At 37.2% G+C, this 19,370-nt stretch overlaps 2 protein-coding genes and 1 long non-coding RNA gene across 5 annotated transcripts in view; 1 reads left to right on the top strand and 2 right to left on the bottom strand.

Moving 5' to 3' along the window:
- LOC125267498 overlaps positions 1-844 on the bottom strand; it is a 2,198-nt gene extending 1,354 nt beyond the window's left edge. The window contains exon 1 of the long non-coding RNA XR_007184686.1: positions 706-844. This is a non-coding gene — a long non-coding RNA (uncharacterized LOC125267498). The remainder of the gene's footprint in view (positions 1-705) is intronic.
- Positions 1-5,364, top strand: part of ttc37 (tetratricopeptide repeat domain 37) — a 25,105-nt gene extending 19,741 nt beyond the window's left edge. For both annotated transcript variants that reach the window (XM_048189179.1, XM_048189180.1), the window contains exons 37-41: positions 725-889; positions 1,279-1,431; positions 2,879-3,009; positions 3,262-3,391; positions 3,690-5,364. In XM_048189179.1, coding sequence (XP_048045136.1) covers positions 725-889; positions 1,279-1,431; positions 2,879-3,009; positions 3,262-3,391; positions 3,690-3,767 — 657 coding nt within the window. In that variant the 3' untranslated portion in view covers positions 3,768-5,364. The remainder of the gene's footprint in view (positions 1-724; positions 890-1,278; positions 1,432-2,878; positions 3,010-3,261; positions 3,392-3,689) is intronic.
- Positions 5,362-19,370, bottom strand: fam81b (family with sequence similarity 81 member B). 2 transcript variants are annotated; one of them, XM_048189187.1, is made up of 9 exons: positions 18,576-19,370; positions 18,004-18,069; positions 17,377-17,584; positions 16,545-16,663; positions 12,925-13,054; positions 11,847-11,953; positions 7,197-7,335; positions 6,860-7,055; positions 5,362-5,879 (listed from the first exon to the last, which is right to left on the bottom strand). In XM_048189187.1, exons 3-9 carry the CDS (start codon positions 17,572-17,574, stop codon positions 5,746-5,748), a joined length of 1,023 nt encoding a protein of 340 aa, XP_048045144.1. In that variant the 5' UTR covers positions 17,575-17,584; positions 18,004-18,069; positions 18,576-19,370; the 3' UTR covers positions 5,362-5,745. The 2 variants fall into 2 exon arrangements, with proteins under 2 accessions (XP_048045144.1, XP_048045145.1); XM_048189188.1 differs by having other exon boundaries at positions 7,203-7,335; positions 18,576-19,362.

Below are 19,370 nucleotides of genomic sequence, written 5' to 3'. Positions count from 1 at the left end.
CGCATTCGAATATTCCTACTTCCCTACTATATAGTAGGTGAAAAACAGTAGTATGTCATATTATACACATTAAACAGTAGGCAAAAAGTACCCAGATTAAGAAGTGCACATCTGAACACTTTACTATCTCATGAAGCAACACAACTGATGCTGGTAGGTCAAGTGACGGTGACATTGCAGATGTAGTATGCCCAAATTTCATTCATACTACCCATAGTCATACTATATAAAACATACTTTTTTAACGGTCATGAAAAAGTAAACAAATTTAGAACTTCCTAGACAGTATGAGACTGTGGCATATAAATGTGTATAATTATGAATGTAATTCGGACATACACTTGTCATGTTGTTACTGTCACGTGACCTACATTTATGTTGCTTCACTGCCATTCACAACTCCTCTCATGTGGCCTCATGAGATAGTAAAGTGTCCATCAGATGCTCACTCCAAAATCTCACCAGAAGTAGTAGGTAATCCGGAAACTTTTCGCCTACTGTTTAATGAAAACTGTGAATTTGGACATACTTACTACTCTTTACTCATGTACTGTTAGAGAAGTATGTGATTTCAGATGCTGACTGCGAGTGCATTAAAGCTGGTGCCGAGTAAAGAATCTAATGCTGTTATACTGGTTAGGATGGTAAAGAGCTAGTAAATCTTAAACATGGAATGACTTGGTGCACCTTTAACCGTTTGTATACCTCCTCCTTCCTATCTCAGGTTCTTAGTGTCTCTCCAGAGCATCCTGTGGTGTTCCTGATGTTGAGGCAGGTTCAGTGTGAGCGCCTCCTGCAGTCTGAGGCCGGTAACTCTGTTCCTCCTGCTGTGCTGGATCAGCTCAGTGCTGCCGTCATGGCCAACCTCACATCTGTGTCCGCCTGGCATGTACGTACACTTACTATCTCGCTGAGGAGAGCTTGGTGTCAGTTTGATTTTCAGAGTAGAAGACAATATGAATCTTGCTGTATGTACTCTAGACATACAGTTGGTACTCATCCAGAAGGTCTATTACTGCTGTGTGTAACGCAGCCACGAGCGTTAAATAAAAAAACGCATTCTGGTTGAGTACAATCTGTATGTCTTTCCTTGTAGATATTGCCATTTTGTTGCCCTGAGGGCAGAACTGAATGTTATAAGAAATATTTCACACACTTCAAATCATGCAGGAAATTTCAATGAAACTGACAAATGTTTGTGTACTGTACATAGGAAGGGGGTTTAACAAGGTTACCCATATGGGGACTAGAGCGTTGTTAATTTGATCTGTCTCTCAGTGGTTGGCAGAAGTTTACCGCTCTCAGGGTCTGCTGGCTCAGGCCTCTGTGGCTTATAGACAGAGTCTTCAGCTGGCATCTCAGCTGGGAGATCACAACGGAAAGATGAGCAGCCTGCTCCGACTAGCCCTGCTGGCGCTCATGCCATGTTTGGTGAGTATCAGATTAATCTTGTACAGGGAAGTTGCAGGAAATATAGTTTTCTCAAACACATTTTCTAATATAAAGTGCAGAACAAATTACTGACCTTTTCCTATTAACATGTAAGTAAAATTTTGAAAATTTAAATAATATAAAAAATAATATTAAATTAATAGAATTAATTTCTAATGAAATAAAAAAATAAATAATTTTTAATATATATATATACCGATCCCAAACTTTTGAGCGGTAAGATTTTTAATGTTTTTAAAAGTTTTGTCTGCTCACCAAGGCTTAATTTAATTAATTAAAAATACAGTAAAAACAGTAATATTGTGAAAAATTATTACAATTTAAAATAACTGTTTTCTATTTGAATATATTTTACAAAGTAATTTATTCTCGTGTTAGCAAAGCTGAATTTTCAGCATCATTACTCCAGTCTTCAGTGTCACATGATCCTTCAGAAATCATTCTAATATGATGATTAGCTCCTCAAGAAATACTTTTGTTATTATTATCAATGTTGAAAACAGTTGTGTACTTTTTTTTCAGGATTCCTTGATGAATAGAAAGTTCAAAAGAACAGCATTTATCTAAAATGCAAAGCTTTTGTAACATTTTACACTACCGTTCAAAAGTTATATATATATATATATATATATATATGTATGTGTGTGTGTGTGTGTGTGTGTGTGTGTGTGTGTGTGTGTGTGTGTGTATGTGTATATATATATATATATATATATATATATATATATATATATATATATATATATATATATATATATATATATATATATATATATATATATATATATATATATATATATATATGTGTATATATATATATATGTGTATGTATGTATGTATGTAGATAATATATATCATAATTTATATAGAATGATTTATTATATTATATTATATTTTTAATAAACTTGGATACATACAATATGTTCCTGCTGTTTTCCTTGTAACATTTTAAAATAGCTGCAAGTGTCTGTGTGACCGCTAATGAAAACGGACATTTATTATTTTGGGCTAAGCCTCTTGCAGCACCTTAAGGCATCTTTCTTGCACATTTTCCTCTTTCCCTCTGTTTCCTCTCTTTCCCTTTCCTCTCTTTCCCCTCTCTTGCTTTTTGTCTATCCCCCTCCCCTCCATCTCTAACTGTCAGCTTATTGCCTTCATTTTAGCTGACTGCAGCTTTGCCTGTTAAATTGAATTAGACACTTTGTGGCTAGCCTTTCATTACTTTTAATTAAAGTGTGTAAGCCTACAGCGTATCCCAACTCCGGTCATATATTAGTCTGAACTCTAGCCAGCTAAAATGCATCTAAAATCCTTGTTTTTAATTACCAGTTCTATTCCACAGTCTGTTTATTGACCAAAACATTTTACAATGCAAGTAAATGCTACAGTACGTAAAGATATCTAATCATTGTACTTCTGACTACAGGCTGGTGTCTGTGTCTCTGAGTGGAAGGATCTGGTGTTGGAGGCCAGCGCTGAAGTCTTAAAAATGGGCATCTCACCAGTAGCTCTGCTCTTCCAAGCCTTACTGCAGTTCTCCATAAAAATGGGCGCCAGGTTGGGCTTTGCACAGAGCACACTGTACTATTTGGGCCACTATTTTTGCATATAGCAATTGTACGTTTTTGTGTTCACATCACATTTATTGACAGATCAGTCTGACCTGTTCTGTGCCACACCTTTGTATTTCATTGTTTGCCTCATCTTTGCATTGCAGTCTATTTAAATATGAGATATATCACCTTTATTCATGATATCAGAGTTTAAATTGGGTCAGGTTTAGATTGATCACAGATTGTTTTTCTGCAGGGAGACCCGTCGCCTGTTGGAGAGGATTGTTTATGCTTCAGCCTCAGGCAGCTCTGAAACAATAGCATCAGTGGCACGTTGGTACCTCCTGCGCCACCTGCACGCCAAAGATGACCTGGAGCTGATTGATGTGAGCAGTTTCATCCACTCGCTCTACTTGAAAACAAATGAGTCACTCTGGCTGTGCTTCCATGATCAGATGCAATTGTAATCTAATAAAGCTTGCTGAAACTTCAGCTATTAAACCTAATACAGCATGTCATTATCCATTTATTCAATTATAAATGTATATTATTGTAATTGCATAAACGGTTATTGTAATTGTTTAAACAGTATCCTTTGACCGTCTAATGCAGTTAATGAGATGAATGAAAGAGCTTTGTGTTTAAGAATGGCATTGAATCTCCCTTTGTGTTTTGGTCTTGTAGACCCTGTTGTTGAAGGCTACAGCAGCCGGAGACAGCAGACTGGTGGATTTCCACAGACGCCTCTACCCATCCAGCTGAGACAGTCCACCATCCTCAGATTCCTCAGGAGACCTACATTTCGCCATCTAACCGTCAATAACAGAGACCGTTGTTTTCCTTTATCTCCTCAGCAGTTTACTCACTGATCAATGTGTTTACAAATCTTTACATCACCAAGAACATTTTATTATCTACACATATGACTGCTAAGTTAGATTGTATGTGAATGAATCTAAAAAGGCGCTTAAAGGAATAATTCACTTTCAAATGAAAGTTAGCCCAAGCTTTACTCACCCTCAAGCCATCCTAGGTGTATATGACTTTCTTCGTTCTGATGAACATAATGGGTGATATTTTAATAAATATCCTGACACATCCGAGCTTTATAATGGCAGTGAACAGGAGTCAAGAGAATAAGGTGAAGAAAGTGCATCTTAAACATGTACTCCACATGGATCCGGGTAGTTAATAAAGGCCTTCTGAAGCGAAGCGATGCATTTGTGTAAAAAAAAAAAATCCATATTTAACAACTTATGAAGTAAAATATCTTGCTTCCGCCAGACCACCTTCCGTATTCAATGTACGAAGAAAGTGTAATGCCTTTTGCAATTCAAAACGCTTACGCTACATCCTACGCCTTCCCTATTTAACTTATGGAAAAAGTGTAACTGACGCAACGCCAGTTTGCACTTTCTTCGTGTTGTTGTTAAATATGGATATTTTGTTAAATATGGATATTTTTTTTTACTCATACACATCGCTTCACTTCAGAAGGCCTTTATTAACCTCCCGGAGCCGTGTGGAGCACGCGTTTAAGATGGATGGGTGTGGATGGGAGCATTTTTTTCAGCTCATATTCGTGAACCCTGTTCACTGCCATTATAAAGCTCGGATGCGTCATGATATTTAATAAAATATCTCTGATTGTGTTCATCAGAAAAAAAAGTCATATACACCTTGGATGGCTTGAGGGTGAGTAAAGCTTGGGCTAATTTATCATTTGAAAGTGAGTAATCCTTTAATCTATATGAATGGCTTTTTAATAGCTGTTTATGGTTGAATTCGCCTCTGCTCATTGTATCACATTCAAATGGGTGTTGACACTTGATTGATTCATTATGATTCATTATTATTTTTCTGTGCCTTCCTCCCAGCGACAATCTTTCTACATAATTAGTATTGCCACAGGCCTCGGCTGACTAAAATAAACTAAATGTACTGGTGTTGCCATTATGTAACTCAGAAGCACTTCTATCATGGTTCATCTCTGTAGGAGCCTGAAAACAGTCATTGCTTAGTGTAGCTGATATTAGGCACATTTGAAAATGCATCAGTGGGATGTCTGCTCCTCATATTGTCTGTTTGTTGTCAGAGAAGCCAAAAATTCAAATGAATTGCTTTTTATCTGACCACAGCTATCTTTGCCCTACAGAAGCACTTGCAGAATTAATGGACCTCTGTTTTTCCCCACTGTCATTTCCATCTATGCAGAACTACAAAAAGCCATCTAAAATATTAAAGCATAAACACAAAGGGAAACAAAAGGGAAATGACGACAATGTTTTATGGTGTTGATTATATTAATGCTTTGCAAGTATGCATTGGTGGCTTGGAAAATTAAATGAAAACAAAGAGATCTTGTTTGTTTATTCTAGCATTTCTTTACAATCAATACTGGTCTGGGGACGTGCGGACAAACGCTGAACAGTTCATCTTCCTAACCTTTCAGTATTGAGCCTCATGAGTTGCATATGTAATCTCTGATTTGACATAATTGTATTTTGTTTGAATTTCATCAACTATGATTGCTCACTCAGAATCTGGTCTGGCAAAAAGAGATTTACAGGAAATGATCTTACGGAAACCGGCTAAATCCTTTTTTTTTTCAATCTAGGAAACTAATGTAGAGCTTATTTGATTGTTTTGTCCATCTGCCCACATTTTGCAGAATCATACTTTGTGATCTCAGACACAGGTTATATATTCCAGCATATATGTTTTTAAAAGGATAATCTGGTCAGAGCTCCTTCAGTCCCACCATGTTTCTCTGGATCTGTCTTATGTCTCTTTGCAGCTCTCCTTTGTCCAGCTTGGCTTTGGTGTCACCGATGTGTCTCAGAGATGCAATGGCATCATGAACCGCCTGAAACCCTGGCAAATTAAATAGAGGAGATCAACTTGACTTGAGGGAGCATTGATTCGGTGGCAGAAGTGTGTGTTAGATGTGTCATCTATAATGCATCACCCACCCTCAGTCCATCATTGGACTCTCAAAGAGAATTTGAGAGCGCAAGTCATGTACTGTACGTTTAAGGCTTTTCTTTGCTGGGTTTATTTATTGAGGTTACTTCGGTCTTTTGTACAGTCTCTCAATCTGTAACATTTTGAAATTGGGTAGTTGGAAGGAAATATAGATTATACTAAATGTCAAATATGTTAGGTTGGAAGATACTCTGCAGGCTTAGTTTAAAAGTGTTTAGCAGACTTGCCTGTACATTAAGCTATAAGTAATACCAAAAGTCTGATTCAGTCCAAATTTGAGTCATGCTTTCTATTTGCACTTTAATTTCCCAAGCAAACAGCCACAGGAGAGGTAAATTGGGCCACTCGGTTTGGCTGGTATTACATGTCAGGCAGCTAGAACACAATCTTTCCAATCTGTTGAGAAATGACAATAACAGCTAATGTTCTAGTTTACTGGTCAGATTTTGGCTTGCAGTGATTTGTCGGACCAGAGGTTTGGGTAGAGAGCATGATGATGGAGTAAAAGAGCCTATATCATACTTTAGCTTTTCATATACACTAACTAATAGTTTGGGGTCAGTACGATAGAATGATTTCTGAAGGATCACACTTGAGATCAGGACTTGAGTAATGGCTGCATTACTTGATTCAGATTTGCTATCATGGGAATAAATTATATTTTAAAATATATTAAAATAGAAAACAGCTATTTAAAATTGTAATAATATTTCACAATATTTTAAATTTATTGTATTTTTTAGAAACATTACCAAACCTTACTGACTCCAAAATTTTTGAACAGCAGTGTAGGATACAAATTGATGTCAAAATGTTGAAAGGGTTTATTGTGCATGCATTTTTATTTCATACTCATATGCAAGACTCACCAGACTGATACTCCCTCCTCATCTGCTCTAGCTCTTCTCTGAAGCTCTTCTCTAAAGTGTTGATCTTGCTGCTGAGTTTGCTCTCTGAACACTTTTTCCTGTCAGCTGATCGCACCTTCTCCAATTGTGCCTCCAACCTTTCTAGATGCCCAGAAAGAAGAACCATTTTCTCCTTTAGCCTGCCTTCCACTTCGACCTAAGAACATATTTTGCACAGATATCATATATAAAGTAAGGCCTTTCATTTGTAGATTGATACCACAAACATTGTACCACTGTGACATTTCACTATGGTGTAGGTCACTTGTTATATTTACTCAGAAAGATGCATTCACACGTTTACCACTCTTTCCTGCAGCAGTGTGTGCAGCTTGCTGCTCTGTGTGTGTGATTGAACTGTGGTTTTCATCTGCTCCTCGGCCCACTTCCTCAGTCTCACGGTCTGCTCCTCCATCTCCATCAGACCACTAGAGTTCCTGCATAAACATACATGCATACATGCTGCATTACATAATACAGTTACAATATCCTTGCATTGTAGTAGAATGTAACTAAGGTTTTTTGATTATTCTATTATGTATTAAAAAGGCCATATTATGCCCTTTTACAAAGTCTTGATTTAGTTTTTTGGGTCTACTAGAATAGGTTTGCATGCTTGAATGTTCAAAAAACACATTATTTTTCACATATTTTACATTGTTGCAGCACCTCTCTTCCTAGTCTGCAAGTAACGCTTCGATTACTTCCTCCTTCAGAAAAGCGCAGTGTGCTCTGATTGGTTGGCTGAATCAGTGTGTTGTGATTGGTTAACCGCTTCTAGTGTGTTTCTGAAATGTCACGCCCCTTACTAAAACTGCAAGTTTTAACCTAACATATCGCAACTTAATCAGGCCTTGCTCCTTTTTTTGCATATGCCTTGGGCAGGAATTATTTAAAGGATTAGTTCACTTTCAAATTAAAATTTCATGATAATTTACTCATCCCTCCATGTCATCCAAGATGTTCATGTCTTTCTTTCTTCAGTCGAAAAGAAATTAATGTTTTTGATGAAAACATTCCAGGATTTTTCTCCTTAAAGTGGACTTCAATGGCCTCCAAACGGATGAAGGTCAAAATTACAGTTTCAGTTCAGCTTCAATGCGTTCTACATGATCCCAGACGAGGAATACGGGTCTTATCTAGAGAAACCATCACTCAAAAAATTTAAATTTTATACATTTTAACCATAAATGCTCATCTTGAACTAGCTCTCTTCTTCTTCTTCTTCTCTATTAGAATTCCGGCAGTGTAGACACTGCTAAGTGTATTACTGCCCTCCACAGGTCAAAGTTTGAACTAAATTGTCATGTACAATATGCTAGTGCAAGTATATGACAATTTAGTTCAAACTTTGACCTGTGGAGGGCAGTAATACACTTAACAGCGTCTACACTGCCGGAATTCTAACAGAGAAGAAGAAGAGAGCTAGTTCAAGATGAGCATTTATGGTTAAAATGTATAAAATTGTACATTTTTTTAGAAAATGAGTGATGGTTTCTCTAGGTAAGACCCTTATTCCTCGTCTGGGATTGTGTAGAATGCTTTGAAGCTGCACTGAAACTGTAATTTTGACCTTCAACCGTTTGGAGGCCATTGAAGTCCACTATATGGAGAAAAATCCTGGAATGTTTTCATCAAAAACCTTAATTTCTTTTCGACTGAAGAGAGAAGGACATGGACATCTTGGATGACTTGGGGTGAGTAAATTATCAGGAAATTTGAATTTGAAAGTGAACTAATCCTTTAAATGAGGAAATATTGTGACGTGTACACTCCTGGAAGAAAACTCAAGACTACAATCAAGTGCTGTACCCACACTGCGGTTTGGAAAATGGATGGATGCATGATTCAGCTGCAGGCGCCATCTTCTGGCGAGACGTGGGAATTCCTCACTTTGCATTATGGGTATTCTCTAGCCGTTGAGCGTACATCGGTTGTATACTCAATATTTCAGTGCATTACGGGATTGAATGAGTGCACTCAATAATGTCCACTATGGTTTCAGACAGCAAATGGCTGTCCCCTCAAGTAGTGCCCTGCTTAAGAGTATAGGAAGGGATTTTAGACACAGCCAAGGCATTTTAGACAATTCAGAAACTCTGTTTGGAGTGGACTTTAATAGACCTTACAAGCATGCAGTCATCTTTCGGACTTTGTCTTTGAACTTCAGTTTTAGTGGTAGCTTTGTATATTTCCATGGCATCTCTGTCGAGGTGTGTCTTAACAAATGTCAGTAGACCAGGAAGAAAATGAGCGGTTCAATTATAAATCCATAAGATCTTGCCTTCATGCTGTGGAAATGCAAACCGGAAGACAGAACACAACAAGCACAGTACTATAAGGGGCTTGGCTACATAAGGTCATGACATAAGCATGTTTTCAAAAAGGAATGTCATTGTGTCTTAGACATCACTCTCACATTTGGGCTTGTGCTATAGTTCTCGGCTTCTTCCTCATGTGTTTATTTTTCTTTGCCCCATATGCTTCTCTTCATGAGTCACTGTAAGATATCTTGACTCACTACTATTACATAACAGCCCAAGCATAGGCAGCCAATTGCTTTGATTCTGTCACACCATGAAAATACATTTCCTCTGGGACCATTGGCAAGGCTCCATTTCAGTGCACTGAAGCTGCCATCTGTGCTCTACACTGTAGTCAGGAGCTAATATTGTCAAAAAGATGGAGAGCATCACTTTGCACATGCCACGATGCTCATGTGGCAGCACATTGACTGGCATTGGCACTATTTGGAGGCATGTGAGTCACTCTCCTGGATGCCATTTGCTGCCAAAACACCAGGCATTTTACTAGTTCCATATTTACATAAGTCACAGCAGATCAAATCCACCTGACAGCAGATTCTATAGTGTTGGCCAGTGGGAAAGCATCGCAATAACTGATGTCAGGGCTGTCAAGTACCTTCACGAGTGCCCTTCACATACAACATTTTATTAAAAGAAACTAGGGGCCTAAAATAGAATGGATTTCTGCAACAGGTCTGATTACTGTTCTTTTTATTTTTTTAAATCAATTAAATCTTTGCACTCCCTCAGCCCAAACCACTTTGAAAACATATCTGCCAAGCAAAAAATAAATTAATTAATTCTTCAGCATATTCCAACTTGGCATGTAACATTCGGTTAACACAGATGCAAGAATCTATGGCCTTTTTCTCTTCTTCTTCTTCTTCTTTTTTTATTTGATTTATGTTTTACTTTTATCGCTGAATACAAAAAACCAAAACAATATTTTATTTCCTCTCAATTAATCTTTCCATATCGATCAAAAGCATCTTTGTAAAGTATGTATACAATTAATTAAAATAATAAATTAACAATTCATCATTTTACAAGTGACAAAGTTAGTCTGTTTAATTCAAAATGCTCCAGCACAAGTTTTACAGCCAGGTATATTTTATTCTATGTATTATTTTAGCTTTGATATAGAATTTATCTACTGTCATCCTCAAATCTTCAAACATTGAAAACACACACACATGTACGCGCAAGCACAAAAACGTCATCTAATAAATTGTTTGAAATATTGTCTTGCAGAATGTTTGTATTAGCAATAAATATTTTGTTTTTAATGTATGTATTATGCTCTGCTTTCATTGTCAAGAGTGTTTGGCATCACTGTTGAGTGAATAATTCAGTGACTCATATATAAAGACAGTCCACTGTTTTGTTCATGGGTGAATATTTTGAACAGTGTTTTGAACAAATCGGTAGAGTGATTTAAAGACTCACTTATAAATACAGTCACTTGTACCCACCTACTAGCATACATATGTAATCTGCAATATATGTTCTGTATATATATCCTTTATATATTTTATTATAGTTATTTAATAATTAGGCTATACTGTTATATAACAGAATCATTTATATATAAATATATCATTTTTAATTTATATTTTAGCAGGAACTCTTAAAGCTGCAGTCTGTGTTTTGCCTCTTTGTCACCATCTCTGTTTGAAACCTGCAATTGCAGTTATTTGTGGAATTATCATCTTTACGTGGGTTGTGTATCGGCACGGCTCCTCAGCGCAGATCAGTCTAATGTTTGCTGTCAGTCACCACATCAGTGATACTGTACTTTGGAATCACCGATTCTACGTCTTGGAAGTATGACCAAAATAAGAATTTTCACTGGAAAATGTCATCTGAACAAGTTACATGTCTGCCACTTTTGTTCTGACCAACTGAGAAAAAAAGCATAACAATAAATCGGGCTGCCAATGGTGATTAAATCTAATGATCGCTTAGCTCGGATCACGTCAAGCCATACAAATTATTATTATTATTGTTATACTTTGTTCTCAAATTGTTAATATTATCAACATCAGCATTGCGTGACTATGTGCATTTAGTGTGTATTAGCTTTACCTAAAGATTTCAATTTCTGTAGCCACTCTTTCGGTCTTTTGCTTTTGTTTACAGGTGAATCTCCAGTTGTCACTGATGATTGTCATTTAGACCTTTCTGGATTACAATCCGCCATCAAAATGATAAGTTTAATTATTGCAACTGCTGTGAGAAAAGGGCTATAAATGATCCGCCGCCTGCAGAGTTCTCCACATGCCATATAGCCTACTAGCTGGGACTCCTTCTTTATGTAAACACAGACATGAGGAAATGACGCAAAGACGAACAGCTGCATACTTGAATTTCCCGCGGAAACCAACCAGTACCACCCGAATTAGAAAACATTATTACAAGCTTACCGTTGTGAATCAGGCTAAGGTAAGGAGATAGTTTTGAACACTGGCTGGTTATGTACTTGCTCAAAAACTGATTTTGGATAATTTTTTACCAAAAAAAAGTTATGGACTGCAGCTTTAAAATAAACTCAACTGTCTCAGGTTTTGATTATCTTTCATCCACTAGTACACATAAACCAATAATATCAGTAAGTATTGAGAAGTGACTTTAGTTGCTCTTACTTTACATCCAGTTGTTGTATCTCCTTCTGTAAATCTCCAGTGGCGTTTCTCTGAGTAATGAACTTCTCTGACATTGACATCTCTAGTTTTCCTACATCCTGAGACAGCTAGCAAATGACATGACATTATAAAGCATACCTGTCATCACATTCACTTTACATAGTTTTCATTGTCCTTCTAGGCCCAAATTATATCAAACTGAGCTGTATCAATAACCTTGGGCAGATTATCCCCAAATGTAGCATTCCTAAACTATCACATAAAGATTTGACTACATTTTTCCAACAAATGTAAATTGGTTAACAAAGAATGTATACTGACATGTTTTGACATCAGCACACAGCGTGTGTTTTATATACAGGCTCTGACTGTCCCCGTCCCCTTTCATTTTCAATTACCTTTGGTGTCTGGTGACCACTTCCCAGAGCTAATGCACTGTAATCACTGAGATTTACTGTTATCACACAGTCAGCATGCAGGGACAGTTTATTTGGATGACAGTGCCGCAGTTTCCCCCAGTGGGCCCAAGCTGATGCAATTTCATATCTAATGCACATACCGACTTGGTCAAAACATTTATTTGTGTATACCTAGTAAGTAGAGGAAAACAAATGCAGACATGCCAATACCAGAAAGAACCACCCCAGCTAACAAAAATATGTTCTAAGAATGTTTTGCTAACGTTATTTCTGAGTGTTATCTGAATGTTTAAAACGTCCAGTTTTTACTATTATTCCCGGGAATGATAAGGGAGCATTCCATTTTATCATTTTGCAAACATTATGGTTCATTATGTTACTTTTGAAAGTTCTCTGAACATTCTGAAACAAGTAGTAACATTAAAAAATGAGAGAACATTATTAACCTTATTATTATTATTAACCTTCCCCTGAATGTTCCCTGTTTGCTGAAATGGTATATAGGCTATTGTTTTGAATATTTACCATGGTCAAAGTATGTAATACCATGGTGTCATTGAAGTATTATTAAGTATCAAAAAAAATTTTTTTTGCACAATGTTTAAATGAATACCTTTCAGTATCACATGCTCTTCAATGGCCTGGTCATAACATCTCACCTTGAGCTCCATGTCTTTCAGCTTCATCTCCAGCTCAGACCTTAACTCACTCACTTCCTGTTGGAGTTTCAGAATGTCCCGTCCTCCATTGCCAACATCAGATGACAGTTTAGCAATGCTAGCATCACATCTAAGGCAAAAAGAAATTCAGACAACAATAAGTATTTCATCTGTTCCTGAGGGCTGGTTTTACTGATACCTCACGGGCCACTTTATTAGGTACAGCTAGTACTAGGTTGGACGCACTTTTGCCTTAATTCTTGATGGCATAGATTCAACAAGATGTTGGAAACATTCCTCAGAGATTCTGGTCCATATTGACAACATGATAGCATCACACAGTTTCTGCAGATGTCAACTGCACATCCATGATGTGAATCTCCCGTTCAACCACATCCCAAAGGTGCTCTATTGAATTGAGATCTGGCGACTGTGGAGGGCATTTGAGTATAGTGAACTCACTGTCATGTTCAAGAAACCCATTTGACATGGATTGAGCATTGTTACATGGCGCGTTATCCTGCTGGAAGTAGCCATCAGAAGATGGGTCCACTGTGATCATAAAGGGATGGACATGGTGAACAATACTAGGTAGGATGTAATCGATGCTCAGTTGGTACTAAGGAGCCCAAGTGTGCCAAGAAAATATACTGCACACTATTACACCACCACCACCAGCTTGAGCCATTGATACAAAGCAGGATGAATCCATGCTTTCATAAATGCCAAATTCTGACCCTACCATCTAAATGTCGCAGCAGAAATCAAGACTCATCAGACCAGGCAACATTTTTCCAGTCTTCTATTGTCCAATTTTGGTGAGCCTGTGCGAATTGTAGCCTCAGTTTCCTGTTCTTAGCTGGCAGGAGTGGCACCCAATGTGGTCTTCTGCTGCTGTAGCCCATCTGCTTCAAGGTTCAATGTGTTGTGCGTTCAGATATGCTCTTCTGCTGACCTCGGTTGTAAAGAGTGGTTTTATGAGTTACTGTTGCCTTTCTATCAGCTTGAACCAGTCTGGCCATTCTCCTCTGACCAGAACTGCTGCTCACTACATACTTTCTCTTTTTCAGATCATTCTCTGTAAACCCCAGAGATGGTTGTGCATGAAAATCCCAGTAGATTAGCAATTTCTGAAATACTCATACCAGCCTGTTTGGCACCAACAACCAAAATCACCTAAAATCATCTTTCTTCCCCATTCCGATGCTCAGTTTGAACTTCAGCAGATCGTTTTGACCATGTCTACGTGCCTAAATGCATTTATGGAACTGTGTAGATTGCAGTTTGATCTTTTGCTATAAAAAATAAAATAATATAAAATATAATCATTTTTACAAAAAGATAATGCAAGAGATGTGCTGCACGGGTTGTAAATTCAGTCTCGGTGCTCTTTGGATATGAGGGAAAATTTTTTACTTGTAATAGTAGGTAATCCAAGGCACTCGAATCAAGCGAAAAGTAATGTTAAAAAGCCTTTATTTCATCTCGGCTGTTACTTAAAAACAGGTGATACACACAAGCTGCACACCTACGCGTTGCGGCTATTGCCTTCGTCAGGGTGTGAACAGCAAACACATTGAAAGTTCATCTTGAGCAGCAGTTAATTAGTCTAATAACAATCACCTGGTTATGCTACTTCAGGGAAACAGGAGTGAAAGAATTAAGGAGAATAATCATGGCAGCCCAAGTACTTTGAAGATCATCGGCATAGAACATGTTCCTAGGTCAATAAGAGGAGGTGATAGAGTTAATAAGCTTCTACAAAGAGAGTCCTTCTGGATTTATATGTTAAAAGCAACTACATTTCCAGGTTTAAATGGGGAATTAGACTTTGTACCTTTTTTGTAACAAAATGTTTGAATGATCTTTGTATTTTAGAAATAAAAATTATAATGTTACTTGATTTGTGACACCATTAGTATTGTGATACTTATGATTTTTTTCTCTCTCTCTCTCTCTCTTTCATTTCATTTATGGTGTATACAGTGTTTGATATAAAATGATATGTAATCTTTAAAATTCTTTCACTCCTGTTTCCCTGAAGTAGCATAACCAGGGCTGCGTCCGAAAACCTAGGTAGCTGTCTTGCTGCCTCGTTGTCTTATAAGAGAATGACTTGTACAGCAGCGTTTGTGCATGAAGGCACCTCACGAAATTGATTTCGGACAGACTTCTGAGGCAGCATAACAGTTTAATGATCTACAGCAATATAGCGCAAGCTATGGTGAGAACTAAACAAATATTTAATATTTAATATTTAATTATTACAGTAGTAATTTCTCGATAGAAATGATATCAAAATTGAAATATGTTGGTCAAAATCGTACATTTATACACAAAATGAGCAGCAAACGCAACTTCCGGACGCCATCTTTATTTTTCTAGCTCAACTATCACAGAGTGGAAAGCACAGGATTGTGGGATATCAAAGGCAGCTAAGGATACATCCATGCTTCCTTCAAAAATCAATCTGAGGAAGGTATCTCAGCAAACAGGAAGTGAAGCTAACATTGGATTCGGACATGCCTTGATGCCTTACTACCTTGAAATGTGTCCTCAGAAGGCAGCATTTTCCAGTTTTCAGACGCAGCCCAGGTGATTGTTATTAGACTAATTAACTGCTGCTCAAGATGAACTTTCAATGTGTTTGCTGTTCACACCCTGAGGAAGGCAATAGCCGCAACACGTAGGTGTGCAGCTTGTGTGTATCACCTGTTTTTAAGTAACAGCCAAGATTAAATAAAGGCTTTTTAACATTACTTTTTGCTTGATTCGAGTGCCTTGGATTATCTACTATTACAAGTATAATCATTTTTATTTAACTTTTACCCTCTAAAAGTGAGTAACAGCATCTGCCACTAGCAGCAACAATGACTCACAAGATGGCAAATGGGGAAATAATCACCTGACTGGCCACAAATCTTGTTTGTGCACAGTACGGAAGAGTAATTTAGATGTCTTTCATTCCACAAAGATGAACTAATGAATACAATTACTGTTAATGTGTGAATGGGTTGTATATGGCCTTATGGTTAGAGAGGAGTCATAGGTCGTGCAGTCAGCAAACATCTCATTTCATCTCATCAAGCCCAGTTTACTGTGTCCATGCCTGTAAGGCACCACTGACCCTCTGTACTTTTTCTATTTCCACATTAATTTCATATAAATATTAGGCTTTTTTGAATAAACAAATGCCAAGGAGACATTTGTCTAATAAGTCCACCAAGCTGGTTGTTTGGAAATATACATTCTCTTAAACATGAGTGAACATCTCATTTTCAGCCTTGTTATTATAAAACGTCGTTAGAAACAAAGTCACAATCATTTGTGAATTGCACTGATAGTGTAGTGAAATAGTAGCCTATACTTTGAGTTCATGGTCATATTTATAATGAACCTCAGGGAAAATAATGAATGAATGAATCAATCAATCGATCGATCAATCAATCAATCAATCAATCAATAGGAGACCAAGTACCAAGAAATGATTAAATTCATATTAATTTTTCAATTAATATTTTCCCCTTTAAATTAAATTAAATGATTACTGCATTTTCACTAGTGATCTCAGAGTTTTAAAGCTCTACAAATATAAATAAAATCTTGGTGTAATTTGTGACCTTGCCACTCTGCCTCTGAGATCTCCAATACCCATCATGTTCTTGTGATCCAAGCTCTTCACTGCAAAAGTCGTCCCTGCAGCAAGGTTGTCTCTCTCAATAATCTGGGCTTCCAACACCTGGGGAGACAGAAGATTGTTCTGTCCTTGCGGTCATATAACAGTAACAGTGTGATTGCTCATATCAGCTGTCACTCACTGCTATCACAGTTTGACAGACTTCAGTCATTTTCCATTATAATGCTGGAGAAGGATGTTGTTGTTTTTTTCAATAGTTTCTAAATTGGAAAATGTACCTCGGGTGTATCCACATTTTGTAATTTTAGAGGGAAAGACAGAAGTGGTTTAGCTGAGATTCCTAATTTTGTTCCATTGCTAATCAATCCTGGTTACATCATCACTCCTCAGGGACAAAAAAAAAAAAAAAAAAAAAGCCTCGCTCTGGCTGTAGTGACTGCTGGCCTTTGATTTATTTGATTCACTCATTTTTATGCACATATTCTGCATAATACATCCCATCAGGTAAATGGCTTTGCTGGCATGTTCCCTGAAACTGTACCTAACTCATCAAGCAGCACTGTTAAATTTTTGCTTTCACATTAAAAATAAATGTAAAGCTTTAAGATGTAAAGCTTTGATCATAGATGTTAATGATCTAACAATCTATCAGTGTAATTATTCTGGACCTTTCTGAGAAGGATAGAAGAAAACATCAGGAACTGATGACATCTGATGTACTCATTCGTACACATTATTAATTCCCATTTTATGTGCTCAATATAATATAATATAATATAATATAATATAATATAATATAAATTTTATTTTCGTACCTGGATGTCTCTGCTGAGCTGTTTGACGATATGAGTTATGATCTGAATGTGGTTCTCCAGTAGTTTTCTAGCAGACGACTCCATCAATACTGAACCCTGAGTTGCATGTAGACCAGTCACCACATCATCCCTGATCTTCACGGCTTGTTCCAGTAGAGTGCTTAAAGTGCGTTCTTGATTGATTATGCGGCTCTCCATATGTCTGTTTCTAAACAGAATTAAATGACTAGAACTCTTTTGGCAGAGCCTCATTTTTTAAATTGCCTTTAAAAATTAACAGTCAAAGATGGTCTAGAAACTTATTTTGAAAATACTAACTCAACAAATATCAAACAGGCTGTTACAACCCATTACAGTGGAATGTGAATATATTTCATGTAATTTATTATTGTAAAATATTGCATGGTATAGTAAACATCCACCCATACACCCACCCATCCATCCTTCCAACCATCCATCCATCCATGCACCCATCCATCCATCCATCCATCCATCCATCCATCCATCCATCCATCCATCCATCCATTCATCCATCCATCCATTCAACCACCCATCCATCCATCCATCCATCCATCCATCCATCCATCCATCCATCCATCCATCCATCCATCCATCCATCCTCCAAACCTCTTATCCTCTGCAGGGGGATGCTGGAGCCTCTCCCAGTGTCTCGGGACACAGACGGGGGACACCCTGTACAGATGGCCAGTTCATCACGATAATTAGTAAATAGAATCTGAGAATGCTTTACATTGTAAAAGAAACTACAGAGCCATATTGTCAAAATGAAGCTGAATCAAGTGCATTTGAAACACCCAGTGGTGTGCTCCTCACTGGTTTCTCTTACATTGCATTAAATGTAGCTTAGTGAGCATAACTCAAGGGCTCCAGCAAACTACATCAACTATTGATTATCTGCCTCTGAGTACTGTTTCACTTCGATGAACTCATAAATAAAGCATTCATTTAACAGAGGTGAATCCCTTTGACTGAGCACTTACAGTTTAATATAGGCATTCATCATAACATAGCCACAATTACCACAGGAAGAAAGAAGTAATTCTTTATTGCAGTTAAAATGTGTGTGCATGTGTGCGTGTGTGTATATGTATATATATATATATATATGTATATATGTATGTGGGTGGGCTATATACATATAAACTAAAACATACATATAAAAAGAAATCTTTACTTACCTGTGAACTGTTTCCCTGTAGTCTACGGTATGTTTGTTGGTTTTGTTTAGTCTGATCTCTTAGCTACCAAATGGCATGTTCTGACAGGGGTGTGCTATTTTGTACTTGACAACTAATGCAGACCATTTGCAAATACAGTATTTTATTAACTTATTACTTGTCTAAATATAATGGTATTCATTTATACTGTGAAGGATAACAGCTTTAGGATGATGGGCTTACAATAGTTTATCATGCTATAATTTGACAAGAAGCATAATTAAGTACTTAGATATAGGCCAGACGTCTCAGACTACTCATTAATTCTCTTGAGCTTTTCTGACCAGAGTACCAGTAATGATTTCCCTTCTGTGACTTGTAACACATCTATTATGGAATAGTAAATGTACTCCACACTTCAAAGCTAAGTGGCGATGGTCTCCTTAGGGGAATTTTTAAAGTAATGTCCTAATGTTTAGTGTTACTAGCACACACACGCACACGCATGCACACACACACATTATAGACTACATTATACACATACAGCAACTACAACCTTCATATAATTAAATAATATTCAAATTCTAAGATCTTTAAAAGGACGCAAGCGTGGGTTTTATTGTGGGTGGTATTGTCTTGGACTTTGCCTTCACTTTTAAATCAATAACATGGTCATTTACACTGCATATGTTAGTAATTTTAACGGAAAAAGAATATAAAAATGCCACAGTTCCAGTTCAACTGCTCACACACAAAATCCTTACTTTTCACACAGTTTCTGAAACCTGACACTCAAACACCAGAACCACACACCAA

Source organism: Megalobrama amblycephala, linkage group LG4, assembly GCF_018812025.1.
Source record: "Megalobrama amblycephala isolate DHTTF-2021 linkage group LG4, ASM1881202v1, whole genome shotgun sequence".
Taxonomy (NCBI): Eukaryota; Metazoa; Chordata; class Actinopteri; order Cypriniformes; family Xenocyprididae; genus Megalobrama; species Megalobrama amblycephala.
The sequence above is the reverse complement of the archived record's forward strand: the minus strand, read 5'-3'. Positions and strand labels throughout refer to the sequence as shown.